Source organism: Carassius gibelio, chromosome A22, assembly GCF_023724105.1.
Source record: "Carassius gibelio isolate Cgi1373 ecotype wild population from Czech Republic chromosome A22, carGib1.2-hapl.c, whole genome shotgun sequence".
NCBI classification, from domain to species: Eukaryota; Metazoa; Chordata; class Actinopteri; order Cypriniformes; family Cyprinidae; genus Carassius; species Carassius gibelio.
The window spans coordinates 11,563,370-11,588,697 of record NC_068392.1 but is presented as its reverse complement, the minus strand read 5'-3'; the positions used below and the strand labels follow the sequence as shown (position 1 = coordinate 11,588,697).

The 25,328-nt window shown below is 37.6% G+C and overlaps 3 protein-coding genes across 7 annotated transcripts in view; 2 read left to right on the top strand and 1 right to left on the bottom strand.

Annotated features, from left to right (window-relative positions):
• Window positions 1-1,139: 1,139 nt before the first annotated feature.
• On the bottom strand, window positions 1,140-5,428 carry ubxn6 (UBX domain protein 6). The gene is made up of 11 exons (XM_052538136.1): window positions 5,198-5,428; window positions 4,646-4,800; window positions 4,511-4,566; window positions 3,571-3,699; window positions 3,401-3,498; window positions 3,253-3,328; window positions 3,098-3,182; window positions 2,783-3,002; window positions 2,568-2,698; window positions 1,969-2,117; window positions 1,140-1,889 (listed from the first exon to the last, which is right to left on the bottom strand). The coding sequence occupies exons 1-11, from the start codon at window positions 5,278-5,280 to the stop codon at window positions 1,764-1,766; spliced, it is 1,308 nt and encodes a 435-aa protein (XP_052394096.1). The 5' UTR covers window positions 5,281-5,428; the 3' UTR covers window positions 1,140-1,763.
• Window positions 5,429-6,417: 989 nt separating this feature from the next.
• On the top strand, window positions 6,418-14,674 carry hdgfl2 (HDGF like 2). 3 transcript variants are annotated; one of them, XM_052538132.1, is made up of 16 exons: window positions 6,418-6,651; window positions 7,148-7,224; window positions 7,763-7,901; window positions 7,988-8,161; window positions 9,863-9,985; window positions 10,104-10,172; window positions 10,245-10,437; window positions 10,620-10,704; window positions 10,984-11,287; window positions 11,375-11,505; window positions 11,846-11,913; window positions 12,025-12,095; window positions 12,702-12,803; window positions 13,344-13,497; window positions 13,579-13,702; window positions 13,795-14,674. In XM_052538132.1, the coding sequence occupies exons 1-16, from the start codon at window positions 6,580-6,582 to the stop codon at window positions 13,922-13,924; spliced, it is 2,016 nt and encodes a 671-aa protein (XP_052394092.1). In that variant the 5' UTR covers window positions 6,418-6,579; the 3' UTR covers window positions 13,925-14,674. The 3 variants fall into 3 exon arrangements, with proteins under 3 accessions (XP_052394092.1, XP_052394093.1, XP_052394091.1); XM_052538133.1 differs by having other exon boundaries at window positions 9,860-9,985; window positions 10,990-11,287; XM_052538131.1 differs by having other exon boundaries at window positions 6,420-6,651; window positions 9,860-9,985.
• Window positions 14,675-15,675: 1,001 nt separating this feature from the next.
• ap3d1 (adaptor related protein complex 3 subunit delta 1) overlaps window positions 15,676-25,328 on the top strand; it is a 28,965-nt gene continuing 19,312 nt past the window's right edge. For all 3 annotated transcript variants that reach the window (XM_052538602.1, XM_052538601.1, XM_052538600.1), the window contains exons 1-10: window positions 15,676-16,012; window positions 22,870-22,965; window positions 23,060-23,140; window positions 23,481-23,561; window positions 23,729-23,836; window positions 23,918-24,047; window positions 24,131-24,270; window positions 24,358-24,431; window positions 24,548-24,597; window positions 24,686-24,735. In XM_052538602.1, the coding sequence (XP_052394562.1) occupies window positions 15,917-16,012; window positions 22,870-22,965; window positions 23,060-23,140; window positions 23,481-23,561; window positions 23,729-23,836; window positions 23,918-24,047; window positions 24,131-24,270; window positions 24,358-24,431; window positions 24,548-24,597; window positions 24,686-24,735 (906 nt within the window). In that variant the 5' untranslated portion in view covers window positions 15,676-15,916. The remainder of the gene's footprint in view (window positions 16,013-22,869; window positions 22,966-23,059; window positions 23,141-23,480; window positions 23,562-23,728; window positions 23,837-23,917; window positions 24,048-24,130; window positions 24,271-24,357; window positions 24,432-24,547; window positions 24,598-24,685; window positions 24,736-25,328) is intronic.

Below are 25,328 nucleotides of genomic sequence, written 5' to 3'. Positions count from 1 at the left end.
AAATAGTATGTGGCAATCCAATATGGGGGGAAAAAAACAGCAGCATTGGCATATCTTTTGGCGAAGTGTTTTCTTAATTGTCACAAATAAACTGCGCCGTAGTTTGCCGTTGTAATGGGTTTCCTACAAAGCTTGTTTAAATAAAGCATTATTTAAAAATGAACAACTTATAATATGCTGTTAACAAACATTTTCCTTCCATGTGATCACATGCACAAGAGTTACTTTTTCAGAGACATTTGTTTTTTCACATACACTCTACATTTGACAGTGCATTTTAATTTATACGTCACATCGAATGCAACCGAACACAACATTTTGAACTTGACAAATTGGTGTAAAATACAAGCACGGTTCATTTTTAATAAAGGAACAAACTTGTAACAATATTCTTCTGCAATGGAATCAATCTAATACCCAAAGTATTCACCAGGTTTTTAATGTAAAAGCAGGTGCAATTTTCACTTCATTGTGCAAGGTTTCCAGCGTCAGCCACTTACAAAATTGGTCCACTGTACTCCATAATATTGCAACCTGGTATTTGTTATAATTCTTAACACTTATTTGTAACAATAATTTAACATTTTACTGCTAGTTATAATTTAACTAGCTTTTAATGAAGCAAAATTATTGCTTGTTGATGGTAAATGGTTTACTTTTGCATTTAAAAATCAGGTGGACCTTTGATGCCATCACATAGCCTTTCAAAATATATTCATTTAAAGGTGTGCATGAACACATATGCTCGACATGTGCACTCTGAAAAAATTAAAGCTCGTCTAGTGTCTGTGCTGTTTCTCTCCACAAGTCATTATTTTAACGTAACCGCAAACAAGACCAGTTGAAAAGCAAAACTTCTGGTGTCGATCACTTCCAGTTATCTTTGTGGTTATGCTGCTAAATATTATGTACTGATATTTATATTTTAATTCATTCTAACCATACACACACTTGTTTGTATCGCAAACACTTTGACAGTTTACTGCACTTTATTACTCTATTATTCTTCTAGTTTAATCTTGCACATTCACGGCTGGGCTAATGTTGCAAATTTGTGGACAACTAGTGCAAAAAAAAAAAAAATATATATATATATATATACATTTGAAAAGAAAAACTGGGTGATAAAATTTGTCACGTGCACTTTATACTTTAGGCTTTATTATACAAGTCAATTAGCTGACATGTTGACAAATGAAACGAGTGGACATTTATCTGCATTAGGAGGTAGATTGTTGGAGACCAGAGCTTTTTGTCTAATTTAAGTTGGATTATAACATTCATGTGTACTTTCATTTATGTTAAGCAGAAAATAAAACGACAATCAGACCTTGGTAGAGCTCATGTTAGATCAATTTCAAACTTCTGTTGACACAATGAGATTTTATGGTACATTAACATTACTCTCTCAGCAGGAGCTAAAAAGTGCTTTAAACGACAAGAGATCTATTTTAAAGACCATTTCCAATCGAACTGAGCGTCTTCCATCATCATATGATGACTGGTCATGTTACCTCAAGCAACAATGCATTAGAACAGAACAGACTGCTTGGAAATTGGCCCATAAGGTGCTAACGCTCCTCATAACATCTCTGACAGGAACACCTCCTGTGTTTAGCACCATATAAATCTACCTAGCACATGGACACACTCAATGTATCGGGCTCATCCTGGGAAACCGTGTGGGTTGTGGTAGTGGTGGACTAGGAGTGGCGAGAGGGCACAGGTCAGGGACAGCAGGGAGACACAGCAGGACTAAACGTTCAGCTCAGGGTCTTGATGTTCTCTAACAGTGCTGCTTTAAGCAGAACAGCAGTCTTTCCTCCGGCTGCAGCGATGTCTGCCTGCACTGCGGCGTCCCACGAGAAGGTCAGCAGAGCTGCTGGGATCTGGAAGGGGAAAACAAATGTCTGATTCAAGTATTGATCATTTTTTATTGAATGAAAGACGGTTTTGAACTTGACCTACCAGGTTGCACTCATTCAGAGCCAATTCCTCATCATCCTTCAGTTTTTGTCCTCCAGGGGCCATCAGCTCAAAGGGCTGCCAGCCGTTCTCCAGAGACTCACGCACAAACTGGTACAACGCTGACACCCTCTCCCACGCCAGGAAAGTGCCTGGAGAGCATATCAAAATGAATTTATGCTGAAGAACAAGTTTGCCAAAGAGGGCAACAGACATCTAAAGCTTTCTGAAAGGTTTAAAAGCATCATTGTGCAACTCACATTTGATTAAAAAAAGCTATTTGAGCTGTTTGTCAACATTATAGGATTTCCTTCAGACATTTTATGCCAAAGCCTACTTTGAAAGACAATATAAAATGGTAAATATGAATAAGGAAAATATTTAGCTGTAAATAAAATAGAGAAAATTTTCACACTTTTTTGTTATGTATATAATTCCATATATAATTCAACATGTGTTAATTCATAGTTTTGATGCATTCAGTGTGAATCTACAATTTTTATAGTCATGAAAATAAAGAAAACTCTTTGAATGAGAAGGTGTGTCCAAACTTTTGGTCTGTACTGTATATATAAAATTAATAACAATTCAAAACTACCAACCCTGGAGTATATTTTCATCAGGTAAGCGCACTCTCAGAAGCGTGTAGTTGTACTTTCTTCTCTCCCTCTGCTCATCTTTTTCCCGCATGGCTTTCGTTCGCAGCATCGTGTTTCTCTCCACGACTTCACTCCTGCAATGAACGAAGATCAGAAAGACCCGGTAAGGCTTTCATCAGCTTCCACCGCTCGAACGCCACTGTTGTTCATCGGTTTACTTCAGCTGCTGTTCTCTTTTCAGTTCCTCCGCAGTCAGATTGTAGAAGTCTAGGGGGAGCTCGAAGTGTGTGGCGTGCTTTGAGGGTCTGAAGACCTGCGTCCGACGGTCCAGCTTGGCCCGGACCGGCTCGCCCTTCTGCAGCCGCTCCAAATGAACCTTCATCTGCTCCAGAGCCTCGGCCTCCTGCGCCGGCAGCACCAGGAACTCCTCAGTCCTGTCTGAGAGACATTATTCACATAGAGAACGTGTGAGGACGTGGCATCAGAGACATTACACACTTCACCATCTAAATATAACGCTGTTTACACATTACCTTCGCCGTCTACCTGCAGCGAGCTGCTCTCAAATCCCAAGGCCTGAAGATACTCCCGAGATCCTTCAATCCCACTGACCTTCTCCTTTATAAACAAAACAACAAAATATAAGTATTTATATCGTTCTCCATCCTGGCAGAGACAATGCTCATACCTGAAACACTTTATTGCTAAGTTTGATCTTCCTGTACTTTTCCTCAGTCGGATTCTTACAGATGTTTTCGACGTACCTGTCCACACATTACAGAGGTTCAGAGGAACGTTACACTAACACTTGAAAGTCCAAATGAAACCGTCCTCACTTGCTAATGATGTCGACGGCGGCCTTTACTTTCTCTTTGTCTTTGTTAAAGGTGTGAATCATCATAATGGAGGCCTCTATCGCATCCTCGGAGAACCTCTGTGAAGACAGAAGACGTTCAGGAACATCCACATGGAAGGTCTTCCCAGATTCAGTCTGTTATAAGCTCACCATAAGAATGGCCTCCTTGATGTGCATCTCTCTCTCGGTCTTTGTTAAGGTTTTTCCAGTGAGAGGACAGATGAAGAAAACTCCAGACACTGAGAAACAAGACGGATCCTTCTGTGGAACACCAGAGCCCTTGAAAAGGACCAAAGAAATCCGGTCAGTAAAAGAGTAATGCTACTATTGAAATGAGCCTGGATCTGAATTCTTAAAGGCACGGTTCACTCAAAAATAAAAATTATGTCATTTATTCACAGCTTGTTCCGACTTTTTGTTCGCCGTGGAATTTATATTAAAATGTAATCACGCGTTTAATTCAAATATTTTTTTATATTATTTTGTAAAAGTAATATTTGAAAGAAATTGACTTCTGTTTTCCGGGGATGAAGGGTGATCATACATACAGGGAGGAAACACCTGATTTCTGGGTGATTTGATTTTCATAATGTATATATTTTTTTAACTTAACTTTTGATTACAATATTTTAAAACTGAATATACTGACTAAAAATATTTGTAAAATAAATACCTTTTATATTACTTGTAATTTTGCATTTCAATGCATTTTTTGTTTGTTTTATTTTTATTTTATTTTATTTTTATATTTTTTTTTGGGGGGGGGGTCCTTTTTTTCTTTTTTTTTGTAATTAAAAAAATACAAACTAATTTTAACTATCAAATTAAAATCAATTAACAAGACCTATTCCTTTAATGGTACCCAAAGCTATTTTCTTACACAGAAATTAATAATACTTCTGACAATAAATGTTTAAAATTATGTACACTCACTCCAGTCACACAAGTAGCCTAGAAAAAGGTTTATTCCACACAAGGGTGGTCCACCCCAATAGTAGCGGCCATGTTTTGATCACATGACCAAACACCAGTCACATGATCTATAACCCCGACACTTTCAAACCCAGTTTTCTTCAGTACTCAGACTTGCCTCGACCTCAGTGTTCTTCAGGCTGGCAGCTGCCTCTGCTTCAAGTTCTCGCTTCACTGAAAAACAATGACAAAAATCAACCGGCTATATTCACTAATATTTTCAGATTCACGAGTGAAGAATCGAATAATGTACCCTGATTCCGTATGGCATCCTGAGACGTCTTCAACACGGGCCGGTGCTGATGCTCAATCCTGGCAAGGGCCGCGGCCCCTGCCCTCTCTGCACCCTCAGTAGGCGCTTTTCTGGGCGTCCCGTGAGCAACCTTTGGGACTTGAGGTTTAGAGCTCCTAGAGAAACCACCCACTTATTTATGTGCTCAAAACCATTGATGTAACCAACAACATTCAGGGTTAAATCCCTCCCATGTGACTAACAAGAGCTTCTCTAAGCCTGTCAGTAATTATAGCGAGGAGACACTGATTCCTTTAGCACATATTGTACATATTTCCATGAGTCAGAACCAGATATGAATCCAGTCCGACAGGTATAAATGCACTTTATTCAGATTTCTATACATTAGAGTAGATTTCAGGCGTAAAATAATATCTAACTTGCACTTTGAAAGGTTTCAAACGCTAAAAGTGTATAATAAGAAGACACGCTATTCGATGTATCCATGTGACTTTAACTCGCTAGGTTTAATTGAGTTTCATTTTGATGTAACATTACCGTCTGATCTTTTACCTTCCGTCATCTGTGAGTTTCTTTCCTGGTCCTGCCGACTTGAATTTGATGTCCTTCTTGATGTCGTCGAAAAACTTCTTCATTCTTATCGATAAACTATGTGGAGAAATGTTATTAAAAAAAAATTATATATAAATAAGTTGTTTTTAATTATTTATAACTGTCAGACACAGCAGCACCCAAGCGATGTGTTTACAGCCGGAAGAGGAGGGACTCTCGACCGGAAGTACGCTCACGAAGCGATATTGGGTTATAAATTGTCTCTGGTTATATTCAAATATTGGGTTTTAGCGACATCACGCGAAGGGGAAGGTTAAAGAGATCTCTTGTATATATTGTTTATATTATATCTCTTGTTGTTGTTGTGATCTCTTTTGAGCTGCAAATGTGTGTATTTGCCGTTATATATGTTAAACTAAAAAAAGAAAAAACAAGTGGAGAGGAGTGACAGATTCTTTCTTTTTTATTTGTTTGCTTGTTTATTTAACATTTATTAATTTTATTTTCCTTTATTTTATGTATTGATTTGTTTGTTTGTTTATGTTTATAATTTCTGTTTCATTAATTAAAAAAAATAATAATATATTTTTTTTAACGATGAAAGAATGTGTAAATGTGTACGGTAATCGAAAAAAAAACATGTTTTTGTGTGTTTTGTATTTTTAAATTATACATCGTTAAGACCAGTTTTGGAGTGCCTCAAAATGTGAAATGTCAAGCTTCAAATGCGAAGCAAACATTTTGCAAGAAATAAATACATATGCTTAATATTTACGTGTTTTTAGTTACATTTTAATTGTTTCATATATGGCAAAAAAAAAATTCCACAAACAAATATTTATTCCTCAAAACTACTAAAATATACTAAAAACTACTGAAATAACTACTAAATTCAGGGAACAGAATCAGAATCGATCCTGTTTTTAGTAGATTATATATTATATGAATTAATTAATGTTTTGGGGGGAAATATATTTATAAAAGTGCAGTTACATTACACTGAATGCATTTCGAATATGTGTTTTAATAATAACAAAAAATAATAATATTAATAATTTATGTTTCCCCAATTTCATTTTCAACAGTCGCAGGTCGGAGCGACTGTTAAAAATCATTGATATGAAGTCTTTAGCGGTGTACACATTGTACATTCTTATTGGTGGACGCAAAGAGTGACAGTCCGTTCCTCCAATCATCGTTCTCAAGAGGGGCGGGACTTCCGCTGACAAAAAAATGGAATGAGCGGAAACCGCTGCAGAAACCAACCGCCTTTCCTCTCGTACTGTCCCCGAGCCAGGTCTCGCTGTCTGTCGGCCTGAAAAACGGATCACGGACGACCACAAACGAGCAGAACGAGGAGCGGTGCATAGAGGGACGACAAGATGCCGCACAACTTTCGGCCCGGGGATCTTGTCTTTGCTAAAATGAAGGGCTATCCCCACTGGCCGGCCCGGGTGAGGGCAGCGCACACCCCCCACCAGCGATTTACTCAACACACAACACACACATGTATCTGACGCGGATAAGCTCGAATTATATTGTACTTCAGAGTCTAACGTTACACACCTCATTTGTTCCGTTTTATTAGCCTAGTAATGAATGGATGAGGCTAGCTGGCTTGCTAACTCGTTTGCTGTACGAGCAGCAAAGGTCGAGTGTACGCAAAGTTTTGTTTATTCCTGTATTTTATACAACGGGGAACGTCTTTAGATGTATAATGGGGTAAAATATGAATAATTACTACACTTAGACTCGAGACTTTTACATTGCTTTGGCTCAGCATCAAGTAAAATGCAATGAGGGGGGGTTGTCGTGTTTACACTGCACGTGACTCAGTCCAAGGTAGAAAACTCCTTTATTAATTTGTGTTTAGTTCTATAAACCTTCACATTTCTGCTGCAAAAGCTCTGAAGAACATGTAATCACCTTATTTTGATTTTTCTCCTCCAGATTGAAGATGTTGCCGAAGGGGCTGTCAAACCACCACCTAATAAAGTCCCTATTTTCTTCTTCGGGACTCATGAAACGTACGTATCCCTGGATCCTGACCAGCACCAGGTTGTTCATTATGATAAATAGATGCATATTACTTATAATGCGCTGTGTGCAGTCTCATGTTTTATTTCTTTAATTCTGTATGCTGGTTAATAATCACAATGTTTTTAAAAGCATGGTGGGGCTTTGCATGTCAGAACTGTTATGGAGTAACAGGTGGCACTAGAAGAACCCTTTTTAGACCATATTTGTTTTCACCTTTTTCAATATTTTCGATCTGAGAATGTTGTAGCCACTTGAGTATGTTAAAGTCTGCATGTAATGAAAAAACACTCTATCTATTGTCTAAATGCATTTTTCGGATCTTATTGTAAACACTTAATCTGTACCGTTTCATTTGGTAAAAATGAGTTTTAACCTCATAATGTTTAAAAAAAAAATGGCATAAAAATTAGTGTAATGCTTGCATTTCTCATATGTATGTCAAAATACAGAAGAACAGATCTGTCACTACTTCTGTTTCACACAACTGTATAATACTGGTTTAATATGCCATTTCTGTCCTTTCAGAGCATTCCTTGCACCCAAGGACCTTTTTGCTTATGAAAAGCACCAAGACCGATTTGGGAAGCCCAACAAAAGGAAAGGGTTCAATGAAGGCTTGTGGGAAATCCAAAACAACCCTCACGCCTCCTATAACACACCTGCAGTAAGATATCATTTCTCTGTCCATAACCATCTGTCGGTTCATGTCAACAAATGCTGATTTGTCACATCTTCCTTGGATTTGTTTAGCCTGCCTCATCATCATCGGACAGCGAGGACGAACAACCTGCACCAGGAAGTGATGCGGAAGATGACGAGGAAGCGGTGGTACCGAGGAAAGCTGAAACGGGAAGTAATGATTCTGACTCTGGAAGTGAGGATCAAAGGAAGACTGCGGTGAAGCGCAAAGCTCCTGCTGCAAAGGTATCCAGGCACGAAACAAGCCAGCATGATTGAATGTTGTGTGAATCAGCTGTCATCTCATCTGTCACTTTTCTCTCTTCTCCTGCAGTGTTATGCATTATACTTTCAGGTGCTCTGAATCTCTCTTTTCAAAGCTTTTATGTCAGTTAATTTAGTTACAAATTCACTAGCGTTACATAGAAGAGTGTTAGTAGAGTAATCAGTGTAGTGCACATAGTTTTTATTAAAGCAGTAGAGTCATTTATTATGTTATGAATGCATGGTTTACCTTTACATGAATGTGTGCATACAGTGCATTATTAGCATAATACACATGCAGACAGATTTTTCTAACCGCCTTTGAATTATATTGCACGATTTATTAGTTCATTTGCGACACCTGTCCGCTATGAAGCAACAACAATAGGCACCTACTTGTGTGAGGGCGTTAAGAAACGCATGCGACTCTAGTTTAAAGGAGCACAAAGACTTTTTTATCGCAAATACCTTCTAAGAGAAATAGTGCAGGGATGAAACTTTGTAGTGTGGATGTGTCAAGCATCTGTATTCGTGCACACTGTAAGATAGAGTGTACTTTGGAAGGCCTGTGTTCTGCTGTACACAAATGCTAAGTGCTCATGTCAAAAATTAATTATACTAAAAGTCTGAAGTAGTTTGGCACAACATCTTATAGCGTGCTTGAAACTCCTTTAAACTTAAAAGTGAAGTTCTGTTCACACCAATTACGATAACAAAAACGAAATAGTTACTAAATGTATGAGAAAAGGAAAGTCACACCACAACTATGATGATAATAACATGCAGGAATGATATGATGGGAAACACTTTAAGAATGATTTTTCCTTCTGATTAATGATAAAGACTGACTGCCATTCAAAATCCACTTTAAAGAACTTGAACATTTCAAATGGCAGACGACAAACCCTTATTGCCTGCTGATGTGGATGCTTATATGGATCTCATTCTAGGTGTGAACAGGCCTTAAAGTGCCCCTATTATGGGTAATGAATAGTTCATATTTTGGTTTTGGGAGTCCCCAGCAACAGGTTGACATGCATGCAAGATCAAAAACACTTTCATTGTCTTATACGTGTTTATTTTGACACGTTTGCTCAACGACTCCTAAACTATTCATCTAACGATTAATTTTTCCAAACCCCTCCTTTGCATGATTGGTCCGATTGGTCTCCTTTTCATGTCATCATGGCTGTAATGCCTGATAAAGCAGCGTTTGTGAGTGCAGCGCTGCTTTGTGTACAGCAGTTACCGCTATTTTTACGCTCCAAAAGCGGCACCTAGTGGCAAAGAATGAATTAGCATTTTCATTCAGACTAATGGGAAAAGACTAACAAGTGGGCGGGCAATATGCTAATGTTTCATGTTGACATCAACATGAAATGGCTTGGGATTCATTTTAAAAATGACTGAATTTCTTTTAAAGACAATAACTTTATACACGTTGCACTTTTAGATGTTAAACTTTACTGGATGTTTTCATTCAATTAGAGCTGTTACAGACTGAATGAAAGTCACTTTTCAAAAATCCATAATATGGAGCACTTTAAGACACATACAATGCTTGTATGACATAAAACATTAATTTTTAAGCTTGAAAGTTTCACTTCAGTTCTTTATAATTGCATGTATGTATAAAAACATAAATGGGAAAAAAACCCTTGTCTTTTATGTCAAATTTAGCAGCGGCCCCCAGTGAAGAGAACACGGGCGTCATCCAGTGATCGAGATGGAGAGGAGAGTGGATCTCCCTCAGAACCAGAACCGTCACCCAGCTCGGACTCTGACTCGGGCAAAAACAGCGACCAGGTATTCCTGTCTGGACTTCACTTAAACCCCTCGTGGCTTTGCTATTACCCCCAAAAAATCTGTGGAGTTAATGTTACATGTTAAAATTGTATTAACGAGTTAATAATGTGTTCCCTAGGACTTCACGCCACAGAAAGAGTCGGGCGGTCGAGGCAGCAAAAAGCCAGCTGGTAGAGGCAGGAGGAAGGTGAGACGACCTCCCTGACATGTGGCCATCTATAATCGCTTGATCTTACACTGTTACTTTGTGTCATTTTAGAAGGCATCATCTGGCTCCGACTCTGAATCGGGCTCCCAGTCAGATCAGAAGGCGGCCAGGAGCGATTCAGAAGACGAGAAGCCCCGGCCGGCCGTCTCTGGATCCGAATCACAGTCTGGGTCCAAATCCGACTCTGATTCAGAACCTCCTCCTCCTCCTCCTGCAAGGAAAGGCCCACAAGGGCGCAAGAAAGGTGAGAAATGTGCTTTGTAACGTGAGCCCAGCACATTTTATAATTCGTTTTAACGGCTGAGAAGTTGCGTTGAATAGCAGCACAGTGGATGGAAACCTTACCTGAGACCGTTGTCCTCAGCTATCCCAGACAAGTACATCAGAATACTAAAGGACACTTTTCTTTTTGCGTCATTTTCCAAGCGGAGAAACCTCCACCAAAGCCGCGGGGAAGGAAATCCAAACCAGCTCCAGAAAAGGCTCCTTCCTCTTCATCGGACAGCGATAGGTGAGCTTGGTTCATATTTTTCCTTTTTAGCATCTTTACATTTGCACTGATGATGATAATGTAATTTTTTCTTCTATTATACAACTTTTTGATTTAAGCCGGTGATTCGATTTAAATTTTTTTTCATTTAAAGGATGAAAAAATCTTAGAATTGTTTTCATCAGGCTAATATGTTGTCATACAATTGACATGATCATGACTTGAAAAAGCATGCAAATATCTGTGAATTTTGAAGGAACAGATGGATGTTTTGACTGGAGTTTGACTTTTTATTCAAAGCGACAGTGAGACGGACCGCGTCAGCGAGTGGAAAAAGAGAGATGAGGAGCGACGGAAGGAACTGGAGGAGCGAAGGAAGAAAGAGGAGGCCGAAGAGCTCCGTCGGCTCCGGGAGAGAGAGAAAGAGGAGGAAGAAAAACGGAAAAGAGAGAAAGAGAACAAGGCCAGAAAAGGAAGCAGCAGTGACGGCGGCAGCAGCAGTTCAGACGATGACGTGGATGATCACCCTCTCAAAAAATCCAAGAAACCTCCGACTCCCCCCATCCCCGCCCCGTCGGACTCCGACTCGCCATCACCCGCAGAGGCCAGTCACCAGAACTTTCCCCAAACGCTTTCTACTAGTGTCGCCTCTCAAAATGTTGACTGTGTTTGGGTTGTGTTTGCTTTTTAGATGAAAAAATCCACCAAACGTCAAGACAGCCAGAAAGGGCGGCAAAAGAAAGAGAAGGAGGTGAAAGAGAAAAAAGAAAGGAGGATCAAAGAAAAAAAGCCACCGAGATCAGAGGAGAAACACAAAGCGAGGTATGCATTTGGATTGAATCGGATTCTTAGTATGAATTTATTATATATTATAGTAAGTATTATTAGGATTTTGAATAGGCCTTTATTTTGAATTAGTTTTTTTATATATATTTTTATTTATTAATTTTGAATTCTTTTTTAAAATGTGAATGCAGTCTTAGTTAATTTTATTTATTTTTGTTTTATTTAACAGTAATAACCCTGACAATTAAATTAATTGTATGCATTATGCATCATAATTTTTTACCTAACATGTGTTCCCTGGGAATCGAACCCACAACCTTGTGCTGCTAACGCAATGCTCTACCACTTGACACTATCAACATTTTTCTTCCACAAGGCCTAAGCCCGAGAAGCCGAAACGGAAGCTTTCTTCTCGACCTGAGAAGAAAGTCGAGAAGAAAAAAGGTCTGTGACATTATTCAGTTCTTTTGAATAATGTTACGGTCAGTCAAACTTTAATTCTTGTTTCTGTCGCTCTCTGTATATATATATATATATATATATATATATATTCAGAACCCTCGCCTGAAGAGAAACTACAGAAGCTCCACACAGACATCAAGTTTGCACTGAAGGTTGACAACCCAGTAAGTAGACATCAACAGTCAAGCCATATGTCACTTTCACACATTAAATCCATTACAAATCCTGGAAAGATGATTCTACTGATCTTACAGTAAAGCTTCCATGTCTTGTATTTGAACAAACAGTGGTTTGCTCGATTCATTGAATCATTCGATTCAGACTTGTTTAAGTTCATTCTGTTCCTGTGAGATTTTACTGTTTATTACACCGTTTTTTTAATATTTCTTTATTCAAGATATTACACACTCAAATAGTTTTGAACTCTTTAGCAATAACTCTTTAGTTTCATATCAGGTAATTACTTTTTTTTTTTTTTTTTTACTTTTTGTGATTTTAGTGCTTCAACATAAACTTATTTCAGTTAATAGTTATTAAATATATTTGATTTTATTTCAGCTGTATTTCAATTAACAAAGTTGTTTAATAGTTAATAGTAGTTAACAGTAATAGCCGCTGTGTGCAGGTCTGATTTCAGTTAAACCACACACCACAAACAAAATGCTGTTAAATTGAGTCTATATTTATAGCAGCTGCTTTACATGTGAAAATGACTTGATGTGTGAATCCCCTGGTATCATTCTGAGTCTTCTGCTTCCTTTGATCTGTAGGATATTGAGAAGTGTCTACAGGCCTTGGAGGAGCTCGGCTCGGTACAAGTAACCACTCAAATCTTGCAGAAGAATGCAGATGTTATTGCCACACTCAAAAAGGTATTAAAATAAAAATGGAGATCATCTTTCCATTTTGAATCTATTTAAAGGGTTAGTTCACCCGAGAATTAAAATTGGTCCATCTTCTGCTCTTCCAAGCCTTTCAAGCTGGGGTAAGCAGGTGTTTGTTATCAGCAGTTCAGAAGACGTGAAATAAAGTGCGTGCATCTGTAATAAAACCTCCCTCACACGGCTCCAGGGGGAAACGCTGGTCACGAATTAGAAGCTCAAAACAAGGATTTATAAAGAAAAACATTAGAGGATTTCGAAATAAGCCAAGGGTACACTGGTTTTCCTTTGCTAAAGTAAGGAAACTTTGTTTCCTTTGCTCCAAAATTTCCCAGAGGCTCGCGTGTGACGCATACGTCTTCCATCATCCGCCTGCATGTCTTCCGTGTCCCACAGTCAGCAGAAGTGAGGGTGGAAAAAAGTGTTAAATACATTTGAAATCTGGATATTTATCTTACAAAAACGCATGGATTCGCTACAGGGGGCCATTTAATAAAACCGACATGCTTCTGACCATCTTTTGTCTTTTAGATTCGACGGTACAAAGCAAGTGGTGCGGTTATGGAGAAGGCCACTGCAGTCTACAATAAGCTAAAGCTCCAGTTCATTGGCAAGATCGATTCCGGTAAACCAAAACTGGATGAAAAGAACCAAGAAACCAATGAGCAAGACACACAAAACACAGGTAAACTGTCAAATGAGAAGTTTTCCCATTCAGTAATCAAATGAGTTTTAAAACAGAGTTGTTGTTGTATCTTCCTTCTAGATGACTCTAAACCAGTGAATGGCGAGTCAGAGAACGAGAAAAAAGACATTTCTGAATCTGAAAGCAACCCCAAACCCACAGACCAAGAGAAACAGGATGAGAACAAATCCCCGAACGGCTTCAGGTGAAGAAACGGACACCTTTCGTTCTGTTTTGATAATTAGCCGGCACATTTTCCTTGGTCTTAAGCAGAATGGTTTTGTGTGTGTCTTTCAGGCCCAATCCAGATGACCAAACAGAGCAGCAAACACTCCCAACTGACTCCACAGAGGACAGTCCCACAGCAGACACAGACGTAAAAGAGGACAGCAGAGCTCAGGACGAGCAGATGTCGTCTGAGAGCTGAACTGCGCTCACAAACACACTTTGGCTTCCTTCATTCATTTGTGTTACTTTTAGTCTGCCCACCTTTGTGATCTACATGAGTTTTTCGTGTTGTACATAAAACGTGATACGAACATTATTAGCACTTTTGAATCGGGACGTCATGAGGCAAACAAGCGCCTTAATCTAAATGTTCAATGTGGATGATGCTGCACTACCCACGTTTGGTCAATCGAGGACCAGCATTTTAGTTCAGAACCACAGGGACGTCTAGGAGGAAAAACACAGAAGCCCACATATATTTGGAGACTGTGCTTGTATAACGTAGCTGCTTTTTATGAGTAAAACCTTTTTTCCTTTAGTTGTTTTTTTTATGAAAAAAAAAGGAAAATGTAAAAAAGAGGGGGGGGGGGAAATCAGATTTTTTGTTGATTGACCCACTAAGCCGAACCTCAAGAGATCGTGAAGTTTGATCATCATTCTCATTATTACTGCACAAATTTACATCTGATCTGTATGGATTTCATAACTTTTAGTGTCTATGGACTCACTAAATGCTGTAGACGTACCATTTGTTGTCTGTTGTTTGGTCCTCTAATAATAATAATAATAACTTACATCTGCATATGTTGACCCAATAATGCTATTCTTTTCTTGGATGTCCTAAAACCTGCTTATTATAAACTGGTTTCTAGTGCTATGTAACTCGGTCTGAACTTTTTTTTTTAGTATCCATGAAGGATTAAATAAAAATTCTGCATGTTTGCCACAATTTTGAATGCTTTTGTAGATTTTGAGGGACAACACATACTGGTAAAAAAAAAAAAAAATGTATAGCCTGGATGCACTGTAAGTCGCTTTTGATAAAAGCGTCTGCTAAATGCATAAATGTAATGTAAATGTAGATGAACCATGAATTATTCTCTGGATATGTTCAGAATATTACACTGACATACTGCCTAGTACATACTACAAAGCATAGACTGCATGTTTTGGTACTAATAGGTGTAGAATACAATTTTTTTAAACGCCCACTGTCTTCGATTACATTTACATTTAGTCATTTAGCACACACTTTTATCCAAAAAACAACACGTAGCAAGGGATTTTAAATAATATAATAAAAAAGAAAACAGAAAAAGAATAGAGCAAGCTAGTGTTAGAGGTCTTTTTTATAATTGTATAATAAAAAAGAAAATAGAATACAAAAAGATTAGTCATTAGATTTAGTCATTGACATACATTAAACGTGAAAGCAGCGACGCGTTCGCGTAAACAAAAGATCTGATTGGTCGACTGGGCGCTGACGTCATTCGTACGCAAACGCCAAGGGACGCGTCGCGCTCTCTTGTGGGGTTAAACTATTTAAATTAACCAATTTATGTTATTTAAAGAATAAAATATATTAAGAATATAATATTATAAAATAACGAAAACAGAAAATCTGTTATCTCAGAATAATAATAAATACACCTCATAAGTTCTTTGTTGAGGAAGTACGAAGTTATTTGCTTTTTATTATTAATTATTATTATTATTATTATTATTATTATTATTATTATTATTATTATTATTATTATTAAGACATATCTATGGTTAAAACACAGCCTGGTTCAACATAATATTTCCAAAAAGGTTTAGAGTTGATTAGAATTATTTTTGCAATATGTAACTGTAATATGCGAAACGAATAAGCACGTTCTCCGCAATATCAAAAAGGGAAATGTTAAAGACGTAAATCTCAAAATCCTCTACTCCGAAAAGCATCACGCAAGGAAGCGTCCAGTGCGTCGCGTCGCGCGTTTGCCAGTAGTCAGGTGATCGGTCCTCCATTTTGTCAGCCATTTCCTTCCCTGGTCCTCTGCAGATCAGCGCTTACAGAAAGAGCGAAACCCCTTCAACACAGGCCCCTGTGTGAGAGACTGAATGAGAGACTAGCGCTCCAGCGGGCCGGTCAGTACTCACTTAAAGCCCGTGTTTTGGTTCGGTCCGGTCGGACAGGAGGGATATCACCATGGCTCTGAAAATCGTGAAGGGAAGCATCGATCGGATGTTCGATAAAAACCTGCAGGATTTAGTACGTGGCATTAGAAACCACAAGGAAGATGAGGTGAGACACGCTTATTCATTTATTCCATTTTACTTGCCGCAATTCAGAACATAATGTTATTGTAAATTTGCGTAAAGCCCAGCTGATATCGAGCCGATCTCGTATCAGTGATCCTTAAATCACCTGCTTTCAGGTGAGCTAACCGTTCTTTAACCCACTTTAACAGTTAAATTGTTACTTCAATGATTTTCTACCGCTTGTATGGCAGGTGACAGCTGTTAAGAGTTGTTAGAACACTCTGTCATGGTTTTGTTTATCATGGAGGAGGCGAGTTAGCATTGCTAACTTATAAATACATTCTGCAAAGTAAATACAAAAATGATTCTGTCCTGTTTTCGTGATTATAATGTAACAAACATACGGGGTGCATTAAAGAACAGACGTTCATTCAAAATAGCTTGCCTCACTTGTGTGTGTGTCATGAGATTGGCCATGTCTTAACACCTAGTGAGCTGCCTAGCTAGACAGCATTTCCAGGACATCATAGACATCGCATTCTGACAATGTTGGAACGGCCCTGCGATGTTCAACTGGAGGATTCGAACGCGCGTGATGACGCCTGCGATGCTCACAAATGTTCGATTCGAATGTTCGAATACTGCCATGACGTTGACGGATGTTCGAATCGATTGTTCGAACTCACCAGTAATACCGCTAAATTTCTAGTTCCAGTGCACCTAGCATGGTCGAACATTATTATTATTATACACAAAACGTTCAGGGGGAACTAGATTATTAGGACGAAAATAGCAACAACAACAAAAAAAAAAAACTATTTCAATGTTCAACCTAATAAGCAAAAAATGCAGAATAATATGATTAATGATTAATGCGATGCAAAAAAATGTTCAGGACATGTTCTTCTATAGTAGATTTGAAAGTTTTGATGTGTTTATGATGCCCACAAATGTTTGATTCAACTGTTTGAACATGTATATGAATACCAAAAAAGTTTAATTAAAATATGTGAACGCTCACACAATGCCCAAAAACGTTGGATTCATATTTTCGAATGGACTTATAACGCTGGATTCAAACCCCTCTTTGGTGCCCAGAAATGTTTTCTCGTCAGGCAACTAACTAGTTATTAAAGACACAGCCGGCGTCTTGGCTGAGAGATCACAACTGTCAGTTTGACGACAGCATCGGGGCTGAGGAGAATGGCTGGTTTCTTGTGATTTCATTATGAAATGATGAATCAGATGTGAACGCGTGTGTAGGCCTCAGGCTGCCTGGTTACCTATAATGACAAGGCTGAATTTTCTCTTCCAGTACGCTCCATCCTCGCCCCTCCCTCTGAAAAAGGGAACAAGATGCTGTGACAGTGAACATTTATAATCACAACAGGGTTTCCCCACTTTTATGGCTTTAGAATCTGTTCCCTTTTTTAGAAGATTCATATTGATTTTTAATCCCCCATTTGCCCTTGCAGCAGATAGTAGGTCAGTGATTTACGTGTTATGAAATGCAATAAACCTAATGAACGCTGAAGACTGATGTCAAGTGTTTCTGATGTGTCATAGCCGGTAAACGTGTCCGTTTAATGCAGGATGGGTCTTCCTGGATGACCTGCGTTGTCCAGTGTAGCCTCGAGTCTGTGGCAAAAAACAGCATTGCGTCTAAAAAAAATAGACTCTCTCTTCATATTGGATATTTGAATTATTCATGCTCACGTCCTGTTTTTACATTTAGGTTACCTGAAGTTAATCTTTTAAAAATACTAATAATTTATTAACACTGTTAAAGGTAATCTTTAACAAATCCCAAATAAATATATTTTTTTTGTACTAAAGATCATTTAAAATAATAGATTTTAGTTTTTAATGTTTTATTTTACAATTTTTTATGAATTTGTATAGAATTTTATTATCTGCCATTTATCCATTGTCAGCCGTTACATAAAAATAATTATCAGGAAATGTTGTCTTAGCAGCTAGTGTAAGCTGTAAGTTGAAGTACTAAAATTACTAAAAACTAGAACTGAAATAAATGTGTAAAAAAAAAATTCTAATACTTTTGAAAAAACACAAATTAATTAAAATGTAACAATTACAAAACTAAAGTAAAAACTTAAAATCTACAAAAATTGATATAGAACAATAAAGATAATTTAATAATTTATATATATATATATATATATATATATATATATATATATATATATATATATATATATATATATATATATATATATATAATAAAATAAAAAAACTAAAATAATAAAAATAATACTAAAATGTACTTATCAATAAAAAAAAATTCTATGCTACTATCATAATTAATTCATAATTTTTATCGAGCACTAGTTGCAGCTCTACTTCAAGTTGATCAAAGTTGAATCCAGTTTAGTTCTCATTACAGTGATTTCATACTACAGTCTTGATTCAGGCCTGGTTTTGCTCCGTCCAGTTAAATCACACCTTTTGTGCATTCAGAATCAAACCTCTTTAAAACGGGCTTCTGGTGTCCTGGTCCTGTTTAATCTGCAAACATCTGGAGTCCGGTATCAGCAAGGCTTCTGCAATGTAACCTGTGCTGGTGTACCTAGATATGGTGTCTGTTACCTGGCCAACAGCGGACGGTGCTGTGAAATATTCATAGACTGCTGAATGCACTGTCAGTCTGTGCGTGTGTGTGTGTGTTTGTGTGTGTGTGTGTGTGCGTTCCTTGCTCTGTTTGCTTTCTGCCGCTGGTTTCATGTGAGACCTCTATATTTGTTTTCCACAAGCGGTGGGTGTACTCATCCAAAGCACTGGCTGGAGCTCAAAACTAGTGAGCTGCCTACCTGAACTGTATTTTTGGACTGCATGGTTGCATTTGAAACAAATCATTTTGGTGATCATAGGTGTGTTCGAACAGTCTATTCTTACAGCAGCTTGTAAATTGCATGAAAGTGTCATTTGTTTTCTGGTTAGTGTTTAAGAAGGAAGGAAGGATTTTCTCCAAACTGTGCTCTCTTGTTTGATTTGGGAGGACATTGAGTTCATCTTCATACTTTAGTGACTGTTTGCTGAGCTGGTTGAATCCAACTCTTGGCTTACTAACAAATATTTCAGTCATGGCCTCATTGGAGCTGAATGAGGATTCATTGGACAAGAACATCTTTTGGAGAACATTCTAGTGCTGCCTGTTTCGTTATCTCGGGGATGAAATGACCCATAACTCATCATACATATGACAGGAAAACCTTCTTTTGCATCATATTTTTATTTTGCTAAGTGGGAATCATTGTATTTTCAGTTTCTCTAGGCTTAGATTACCTATAGTTCATCATTCACAAGGGTAGATATGTGTATAAACTCTTCTGGAGAACCTTCTTTTACCGCATATTTTCAGCCTCAATGGGTGGAAGTTGCTCATAATGCATTCTTCGTTAGAGCTGTGTGAGGATTTGACAAGAGAACCCTCATATACATCATATTTATATTTTTGCCAGCTGAAAACCCCATAATGCACCATTCACAAAAAATTCTAGATGTGACTGAAAACCTTCTGCAGAATCTCTATCCCATGTTTTCAATCTTCACAATCATTTACAAGAATTTTGTAGTGACTAGGGATGCACCAATAGGATCTTTTGGGGGCAATACCGAATTTAAAAAACACTTTTGGTCGACCGATATATATATATTTTTTTGACAGCCGATGCTGATGCGGATATCTTGGGAAGCAAGGGTCCAATATAAATCCAATATAATCATTATTATTTAATTAATATTTAAGAAATTTGAAATCATTTGACAATGGATTAAAAACAATGCGTAAAATAAACATACTTTAGATTGGAAGTATTTATTACGAATAAATATTTTATAAAAATATAATTTAAAAGGAAGTAAACACCGTAACCAAAAGGGCACTCGGTATACAGGGAAGTTCTTGTGCAGTGGGAATCATATTTTCAAATAATGCTAGGTAACACTCATTTTACATACAGCACACAGTGAAAATGACATGAATATGACAGTGGGCGAATGCATAAAGCACAGCTGACAATAAACGAGGGAGAGTGTGAGCACTGTGTGCTCAGGTGCTGCTGCTCTCAGCGCCGTCAAAATAAAAGTCCTGCCTCAAACACATCAGTCAAGTATTTTGATCATGTTTTAAATCGGCAAAGTTCAAAAACACCTGCATTAAATTATAATAGCAGTTTAATTGCTGCTGCATCAAATCATTTCTAATAAACATGGATTGGATCCATTTAACATTCAGCAGGTCTCTATAAATACAACAGAACACAGATATTAAATAAACAGTGCTTTTAGGTAGGTTTAACAGTTTTCAGGTACAGAAATAAAGTAAACAAATATAAAACAGCACTTCACTGTATAAATGAAAAACATATTAATCCTTTATTGTAACAGACCTTATTATGATTCATCTTCTAATTTGTTTTTGTATACATTTGAATATTTTTTTTAAGTTTAAATATGTATGAGATCTCCTTTACCAATATACCATATATATTTGTTTACTGTTAGTTGTAATAAGTGTTTTGTGTAATTCACTGTATGTTGATGATAAACCATCAGTTTGTTATATTGGCCTTTTTTCTTGTAATTTCCGATATGCCCTGGTTGTAAATTGAGGAAAAACTGGCCGATATATCGGTGCATCTGAGTAAAGATGTAACAAGAACATTCTGGAAACTTGCATTTCAGTCTCTGGGCTCAAATGACCCATAATGCATCTTTCACAAGTTATTGTAAGGATGTGATTGGAAAACCATGTGTAGAACCTTCATTTTAATCATGACAACTTTATGAAAATTTTAGCATTGGATTGACAATGTTAATGTATTTGGTCTTGGCGGAATAGATCGGATTCGCATATAAAATAACCTGTAGCCGATCTATACAGGTGGAGCTGGGGAAGATGGGGGGTTTCAGAGAATCTCTAGTGAATGCTAGCCAGCCTTATTAATGTGAGGCTGTAATCTCATTGATTGCATATGCAGCATGAACCAATCAGCTTGTGCCAAGTCGTTTAAATCTATGACTATCATCGGTTACGTTAACAACCCATCAGCCTGCGCCATCTAGAGTTTCATGACTAAACTATGTATTTACCTCATATATATATATATATATATATTTGTAAAGATGTGACGAAAACACTCTTGAAAACAAAATGTTTTCAATGTTTGTCTTGTTTTTTCAATCTTTCTGGGCTTAAATTAACCATAAGGCATCATTCACAAGGGTTTTGCAAAGATCTTCTGGAGAACCTTCTTTTATTGCATGTTTACACCTTTTTACCCCAGTGAAGAGGTCTTGTACGAGGGGCTTTGCCTGTGTACCGGTTCTATGACCCCTTCATTTGTTTCCCTCCTGTCACTTCTCTGGCCGTCTCATGACTGAAGACACATGACCAGCACACTCGCCCTTACAACAGCACTCTGTGTGTCCCTGAGATGCAGAGAGTATGTGTGCTGTGTGTCCAAGGTCCTTCTCTCACTCTTTTTTTTTTATTTTTTATTTAATTTGTAATCATTTAACAATGTTATGTCACTGGCCTTGAAATATTGTTGTTTATCAATGCTTTTAGTCATTCTTTCCACACACAAGCACATACACACACGTTGACCTAGTTTTGAGCATTTTCTTGAACTTTATTTTGAGTCTTGTTTTCCTAGGCGTGTGCTATAGACATTCATCTTTTATTATTTTATTATTAATGTCTAATAATTCTGACACAAATAATTTGCAATCACTTGTTTGAAGTAAAATAAGGCATGTAAAAAAATCTTTGTACAACAGACAGAATGAAAAATGGTTTTGATTGTGGTGAAAGGACAAATGGATCATTTGAAGGAATAGTTTATCTAAAAATGAAAATTGTAATTTAATAGCCCTCATTTTGCTTCAAACCAATATTATTATTTTAAAAAATTATATTCGCTGTAAAACACAAAATAGTTCTTTGGCATTATGGTCCAACCCAGTATTTTCAGCATTAGACATTATTATAGTGTTTAAATACTATTTTGAATTAGTTTATATTAGTTTACTGTTTTATAATTAGTTCTGCGTCACTCACTGCGTGTCTATAATCGTCCGCTCTATCCAACTTTTTTTATATCGATATCGAAGAAGGTGTACCGTTGATAAATATCAATATCGTTTTATCGCCCAGGCCTAGTGGACAATATAGGCACGTGCTGAGAATGACATCCCACAGTAAACTGTCTGAACCAAGGAGTGTGGAGGTTTATTCCTTATTCGCTTCGGCTCTTTGGATTAAGCAATGCGTAAATACATGATGCTGTTTTGTTCATAATTGTTTTTGCAATTTATGAAATTATATTTGATTTTTTTTTTTGTTAATTTAGATGTAATGTATGTTTTGTTAGAAGAGAGATGGTTACTTTCTTGCATTGACAATTTAAATGTGCTGCATTATGTTTTGCTCACTGCGCTCTCCTATGGCTTCGGGAGACGATTACTCTCACACAGATACACGCACATCTGCTTATAAATGGATCCAGCTTTCAGATGCTCCTGTTTGTAAGCACGAGCCAGGTCAAGAACATAAACTGTAAAAAAAAAACAAAAAAAACATGGACGTAGTGTCCGTGACGTCACCCGTAGGTTTCTGAAGAACATTTTTGAAGCCTAAAGAGGGCGGAGCGGGCCGTCGCCATCTTGGCAGCTAAATTTTTTAAAAATCGTTTTGATAAATTATAATCTAGAAATGCTTCCAGATAGAAATATGGAAAATCATTTATTGTGGTTAAGTTCGAGCAGTGATTTGAGAGATGCTGCTGAAAGCAGGAAGCTAAACAATGCCTTGGGCTGTCATGGAGAGCATTGCCTTTTTCTATTTTTGTCTCTCAATACTTCCTGTTCTTTCTACAGGCCAAATACATCTCTACATGCATCGATGAGATCAAACAAGAGCTCAAACAGGACAACATCGCTGTTAAAGCCAATGCAGTCTGCAAGCTCACCTATGTAAGACCACTCACCATTTATATCCTCTCTGATCCGCTTCATAATTCTTTGAGCTCAAGCCATCACATATTCTTTTGCTTTCTCCTCCTAACAGTTGCAGATGCTCGGCTATGATGTCAGTTGGGCGGCTTTCAACATCGTGGAGGTGATGAGCTCCTCCAAATTCACATACAAGGTGAGAGGCAATGTCGTATATAATATTAGCTCACAGTCAGACCAGATCCAGACGCTCTCAACATTTTTATGATTTAGAATTTATATACTATTTTAGTGTTATTTAGGGCCTTATGGATTGGCACAGTTTATGTGACTTCTATTGAACTATTGAATTTAATATCGACATTCACTGCCATTTATAAAGCTTGGAAGAGCCAAGACATTTTTATATAACTCTGATAGTATTCCTCTGAAAGAAGAAAGTCATTTACACCTAGGATGGTTTGAGGGTGAGTAAATCATGGGGTAATTCTCATTTTTGGGATGAGATAAATGACTCTTTCTTCTTTTATTTTCAGCGAATCGGCTACCTTGCAGCATCACAGTGCTTTCATGAGGGCACTGATGTCATCATGCTGACGACCAATCAGATCCGCAAGGTGCGCTTTGAACTTCCCTTTCACCTGTATTGGTTTTGATTACACTGATTGCCAGTCATTTTAGTATCATTGAGATGCTTCTCAATGTTGTTTTTAAATGGTTTTAGTTGTGGTTAACTATAATAACCCTGCTGATTGCTATGGGATGCTTTATCATCTCTCACCAGGATCTCAGTAGTCCTCACCAGTATGACACAGGCGTGGCCCTGACTGGCCTTTCCTGCTTTGTGACCCCTGACCTTGCTCGCGACCTGGCCAATGACATTATGACTTTGGTAAAACCATTCACAGTGTTTACTTAAGGCAAATATTAACGTTGAGAACATTGCTTCAGTCTCACCCTTCATCCATCTCAGATGTCCCACACTAAGCCGTACATTCGCAAGAAGGCAGTGCTGATCATGTACAAAGTGTTCCTGAAGTATCCCGAGTCCCTGCGACCTGCATTCCCGCGCCTCAAAGAGAAGCTGGAGGACCCAGATCCCGGTATGGATGGCGAAATCTCATCTAGCTAAAAGCTAATATTTCAGGCTTCCACTTGAACTCTGTTTAAATTGTGTATTTCCCAGGTGTCCAGTCAGCAGCTGTGAACGTCATCTGTGAACTGGCCAGAAGAAATCCCAAGAACTACCTTTCCCTGGCACCCCTGTTCTTCAAACTCATGACCTCCTCCACCAACAACTGGGTTCTCATCAAGATCATAAAGCTGGTGAGATGACACCTAAATGTGTTGGGCTGGAGAAGGAACCAATTCTCCACTTTTGTCCATTTCTTTAATGATGTTTTTATGTTTCAGTTCGGTGCTCTCACTCCTTTGGAGCCTCGTTTGGGAAAGAAGATGATTGAGCCTCTAACAAACCTTATCCACAGGTAACAGAGATACTAAAACTCTCCAAAACTCTCAAGCTGGCCAAAAATATTAGGGTTAGATATAATATTTATATTCCTTTCTTTTTTCTTGCCCTTCCTCTTATCTACTCCCTCAGTACCTCAGCCATGTCGCTTCTCTATGAGTGTGTCAACACGGTCATAGCAGGTCAGTTTTATTTGGTGCCGTGACCCGGTGTTGTACTAAGGCACACACATCACTATTAATGTCTGTTCTCTCTCCTGTTTCACCTCAGTGTTGATCTCGCTGTCCTCTGGGATGCCCAATCACAGTGCTAGCATACAGGTGGGCCACTGTCACACCAGACCCTTTCCACACTGGTCTGATTTACATTTGATTTTCATTTGCATTTGTGGTCTGTTAATTCATAATGTTCAATATGGAGAACTTTGATTAAAATTATAAAGTGATACTTAACATTTCTTTTCCTTTAGTCGTTAAATGGATACTTCAGGTTTTATTTATGTGTCCATTCATATAATTTCCTAAAGTGCAATTAATGAAGAAATGAAGAAGCGGGTCATCCAAAGTGAAAATATTAAATTACATTTACATTTACAGAGTAAATTAGAGACGTATTTGGCCAATGCCTTAAGTTTTTTAATGTAATTTATAAAATACCTAAATAAATTAAATGATTAATATAATTTAATATTTAGTATTATGTGTCCTTTCATGTCTTTTACTATAGTTCAGTGAAGAAGCAGATCATATTTAGTAAATCTTGGACATGTTGAGCCGATGACTCATTTGATTACATTTATGAAATAAAACAAAATTCAAATATATAAAACGTAATAACCTAACTGCTGCTAAATGAATGAATTATTAAATTATTTTTAAAAAACTAAATTATTTTTTTTTATTTCAGCAATTAT

Bases quoted from the DNA above. Each gene is read 5' to 3' on its own strand.
- ubxn6 (XM_052538136.1), bottom strand. From the start codon at position 5,280: ATGAAGAAGTTTTTCGACGACATCAAGAAGGACATCAAATTCAAGTCG. The intron at 3,499-3,570 runs GTGAGCTTATAA...CTGTCTTCACAG, and splicing joins TCAAGGAGGCCATTCTTATG to AGGTTCTCCGAGGATGCGAT. The intron at 3,183-3,252 runs GTATGAGCATTG...TTGTTTATAAAG, and splicing joins TTAGCAATAAAGTGTTTCAG to GAGAAGGTCAGTGGGATTGA.
- hdgfl2 (XM_052538131.1), top strand. From the start codon at position 6,580: ATGCCGCACAACTTTCGGCCCGGGGATCTTGTCTTTGCTAAAATGAAG. The intron at 10,438-10,619 runs GTGAGAAATGTG...TCATTTTCCAAG, and splicing joins CCCACAAGGGCGCAAGAAAG to CGGAGAAACCTCCACCAAAG. The intron at 12,804-13,343 runs GTATTAAAATAA...TTTGTCTTTTAG, and splicing joins TTATTGCCACACTCAAAAAG to ATTCGACGGTACAAAGCAAG.